This window comes from Sorghum bicolor, chromosome 3 (genome assembly GCF_000003195.3).
Source record: "Sorghum bicolor cultivar BTx623 chromosome 3, Sorghum_bicolor_NCBIv3, whole genome shotgun sequence".
Classification (NCBI taxonomy): domain Eukaryota; kingdom Viridiplantae; phylum Streptophyta; class Magnoliopsida; order Poales; family Poaceae; genus Sorghum; species Sorghum bicolor.
Window position 1 is genome coordinate 15,686,843 of NC_012872.2, and position 3,900 is coordinate 15,690,742.

Genomic DNA, 3,900 nt, shown 5'->3' on the forward strand with positions numbered 1-3,900 from the left:
TGTGTTTACGAATAGCACTAGCACTATAGGAAACACATGCTTTGCACTCGACAAAGCCTTTGCTGAATGCCGCACTCGGCAAAGAGCCCTCGACAAAATTTTCGTCGGTAAAAGGATTTGTCGAGTGCCTTTTGTCGCGCACTCGGCAATGACTTTGCGAGGGCTTCCTGGGAGGGCACTCGGCAAAGAAAAAAAATATTGGGGAATTCTTTGCCGAGTGTCCCCCTGAAGGCACTCGGCAAAGAAATAATTTTTTTTAGAAATTCTTTGTCGAGTGATCTTCCTGGAGGCACTCGGAAAAGAAATAACTTTTTTTGGAAATTCTTTGCCAAGTGCCCTCCCTGGAGGCACTCGACAAAAAAATAATATTTTTTTTGGAAATTCTTTGCCGAGTACCATCCCTGGAGGCACTCGGCAAAGGTTAGGTTTTTGAAAATTCTTTGCCGAGTGCCGTCCTTAGAGGCCACAAAGCTGGGAAATATGGTTTTGCAAATGGTCACTTTCCCATGTCATCTCCCCGACACTAGCTATGCAAACCAACTAGCTATACAAACTACGCAAACTCTAATTAAACCCACATAATTCTAATCCGATGGTCTTAGATGGAGGTGGAACAATTAAGCACTTAAACCCTCCCATCAATCCAATCTTATTCATTTTTTTAACTCAACCCCAGCATCCATCGCTCCGTTACTCTCGTACGTATGTTCACTCTCGACGCCACCCCCGTCGCGGTTTCTTCGACTCCCGCCGCCGCCCTGTCCGCAGCCAAGCCCTAGAGCGAGAGCACTGCGATGGCCGCCCTCTAGTGCTGGCAGGCAAGAAGGAGAGGGTGTGCCGCAGTAGGTCGTCGGAGAGGTCGGATAGGCAGCGGCTGGCGTCTGTCATCATAGCTACACGAGACACTAATGTGACCTTGCTACATGATGACTGGAACTCAAAGATCTTCTACTCAGGCCAACGCTGGTGCGACCTTGCTAGCCTCATAGAAATAAAACAAAATGTGATCAAGAGCATTGCAAACATCAGCGAAGCAATAGACTATGGTGGCAAACCATACCTTATACAGCGTCAAATACATATATTGGGTGTATATATGTATGTATGGGCGCACTTTGGTAGCAGTCTTATAATTCAAGATGGTGTTAAACAATTCTGAAGTCTTTGTACTCCTTTTGGATGATTCTGGTGCATTTTCAGTTTATTCTTTCCCTGATATTTATATTCAAGGATGCTCATGATTCAGGTTTCCTTTACACTGGCAAGGGAGAAACTCAATCTATGAAACAATTGTCAGGCGGACAGAAGACGGTGGTCGCCTTAACATTGATTTTTGCTATCCGATGTGATCCAGCTCCATTTTATCTGTTCGATGAAATTGATGCTGCTTTGGATCCACAGTACCGAACAACAGTTGGAAGTATCCTTTTTCTTTCTTTCTTTGTAATATTTATTCATCCTCTTTATAGAATCGTGATTTGCTGCTTATCGTAGATATTTCTGTGTTTCTGGCACATGTTCAAGTGTCTATCTATGCACATGATCAATGCCTCTTCTTTGTGTGTCCTTGAAGCATAGATGCTTCTGCTGCTGCTGCTTTCCTTAAGTTTAATTCCAGATATGATCCGTCGTCTAGCTGATAGGGGCTTGGCTGCGGACAGGGGCGGCGGCGGGAGTTGAAGAAACCGCGATGGGGGCAGCGTCGAGAGTTGCGTGACGGAGAACGTACGCACGGGAGTAAGGGAGCGATAGATGCTGGGGTTGAGTTGAAAAAAAATAAATAAGATTGGATTGGCGGGAGGGTTTAAGTGGTTTGTTCCACCTCCATCTAAGACCATTGGATTAAAATTATGTGGGTTTGATTAGAGTTTGCGTAGTTTGCATAGCAAGTTGGTATATATATATATATATATATACCACAACAAATACAATATATCACATATATTAATTTCACATTCTTCAAATACAATGGGACTAGCTAGGTTGGAGCACTTCCTGTATATAGCTATATTATGCCTCAAAGATACAGCACCGTACGTCATGCTCTAGGCCCAAGCGATCGATCAACGAGCGCAAAATCTTAAAGCGTTCGAGTTAATTAAACCAGCCGGACTGCATGCCGCTATAGATCATTGATTTAGTTGGCGACCCTCTGCGTGAGCAGCCTGGCGCGAAGCTCCGCGGCGTCCACCTCCTTGGTGCCACCCGCCGGGCGGTAGTAGCCGGTGACGGGGTCCGGCACCCACGGCGTCTTCTCCGCCGCCGACACCGAGGCCGCAGCCGCGGTGTTCACCTCTTTGCCCATGATGCGCTTGGCCACCTTCTCCACGGCCTTCCGCCCGCTGATCCCCTTCACCACGGCCGCGGCCACCGAGTAGCCCCTCCTGCACGCATCACCGAGATGACGGACGGCGAGACATACAATTCTCGTTCAGAACAACGTACGGCGCGGGATCGATCAAACATAGATGCATATATGCATCGTACGTATATTCATATAAAGTATAACATGGCACAGTGTCAGTGTGCAGCTGGCTGACCTTTGTGCTAGGAGGCTGGCGCAGCTCGACGCAACTCTCTCCATGGAGACGATCAGAAGCTAGTTGGGGACGACGAAGCGCAGCTCCGATCTCTCTATAGCTACCTCTAAATTAAAGTATCTTCTGACGATCTCTCTGATGTGCAACAGTGCAAATATAATTGCAATGCTGTCTGAGCTGAGGACTTGTGAGCTTCGATGCTGCAGGGTGGCTTGTTTTATAGAGGAGTGTGCTATCGCGCGCGCGAGGGAGATGATGACACAAACGGGCACGGAAGGGACGAAATGATGATTGGCCACGGAATCAAGGAAGAAGGCTAGCTCTTGGAACATGCCCAAGGGGCACATGCTAGATGGCCACACAAATCAAAAGCTGTTGCCTTTGCTTCTTGGTACGTGTAGGTATAGCACTGCGCAGAGAACAGGAGCCGCACGCTTCCTTGTGTGTTGTGTCTGACCAGCGCGCGCGCGGCGCCCTGCCGGCCGGTAGGTCTCGTCTCGGCTAGCATGAGGACGAAGCATCTGGATTCACGGCGTGTGATTGCGATGTTCGTTCGGCTGAGTGGAGGCGACAAAGGTTATCATTTGATTTGAGAAGTGGATTATGATGGCGCCTGCGCCTCCGGTCTACTGTAAAGAAATGGTGGCGGTGGCACACGCGTCTGTATAGGGACATGCATGCATGCATGCATTTGTGGAGATTAAAAAAAATGATTTCTTCTATGTCTGAAATTTTGGAATTTCTTAGTGAAATTTGGCATAATTCTGTAGACTTTGATGATAAATATAATTCAAGCTACTACATTGTATTATATGTCACCCCTGTAGGTAAGAAGAGACCCAATGGTTGTAACGGACGCTCATATATATGCCAATAGGAATAGCACTAATATTCATCATATCATATATTATTACAAGAAAAAGTATGACAAGTGCGGGTTTGCCACAAAAGCAGATAAAGCAGGCCAACCAGAAACAGGATCAGAAGTTCAGAACAAGCAAGTAGGAGTTGGACACAAAAGATCAGGATGGAGACCGAATCCGTGGCAGGCAACTTGAGTTGGAGCAGGATTTATTCCGTGATCTGACGAGCCAACTTGTCCTTGTGTTTTTGACCAAATCCTGAGCTGACTGATGATTTATCAAAGTATAAATTCTGCAGCTAATTAGTATGATGATTTTGATTCTGAGTCAAACCATTTCAGATTTTGATAAATCACATCAATCACAATCTTCTCTCCTTATTCTTTTTGCGGGTGAATAATCGAACTGGACTTTGTATACTGTGCGTTACGTCAGTCCGTCACGGCCGGACCCAAGAAAATACATGAACGAGCTATAGAACAGGCGTGAAACGGTGA

At 46.5% G+C, this 3,900-nt stretch overlaps 1 protein-coding gene across 1 annotated transcript; it reads right to left on the bottom strand.

The window, feature by feature from the left end:
- On the bottom strand, positions 1,925 to 2,845 carry LOC8060357 (late embryogenesis abundant protein Lea5-D). The gene is made up of 2 exons (XM_002457711.2): positions 2,541 to 2,845; positions 1,925 to 2,384 (listed from the first exon to the last, which is right to left on the bottom strand). The coding sequence occupies exons 1-2, from the start codon at positions 2,582 to 2,584 to the stop codon at positions 2,138 to 2,140; spliced, it is 291 nt and encodes a 96-aa protein (XP_002457756.1). The 5' UTR covers positions 2,585 to 2,845; the 3' UTR covers positions 1,925 to 2,137.

Bases quoted from the DNA above. Each gene is read 5' to 3' on its own strand.
- LOC8060357 (XM_002457711.2), bottom strand. From the start codon at position 2,584: ATGGAGAGAGTTGCGTCGAGCTGCGCCAGCCTCCTAGCACAAAG. The intron at 2,385-2,540 runs GTCAGCCAGCTG...TGATGCGTGCAG, and splicing joins GCCAGCCTCCTAGCACAAAG to GAGGGGCTACTCGGTGGCCG.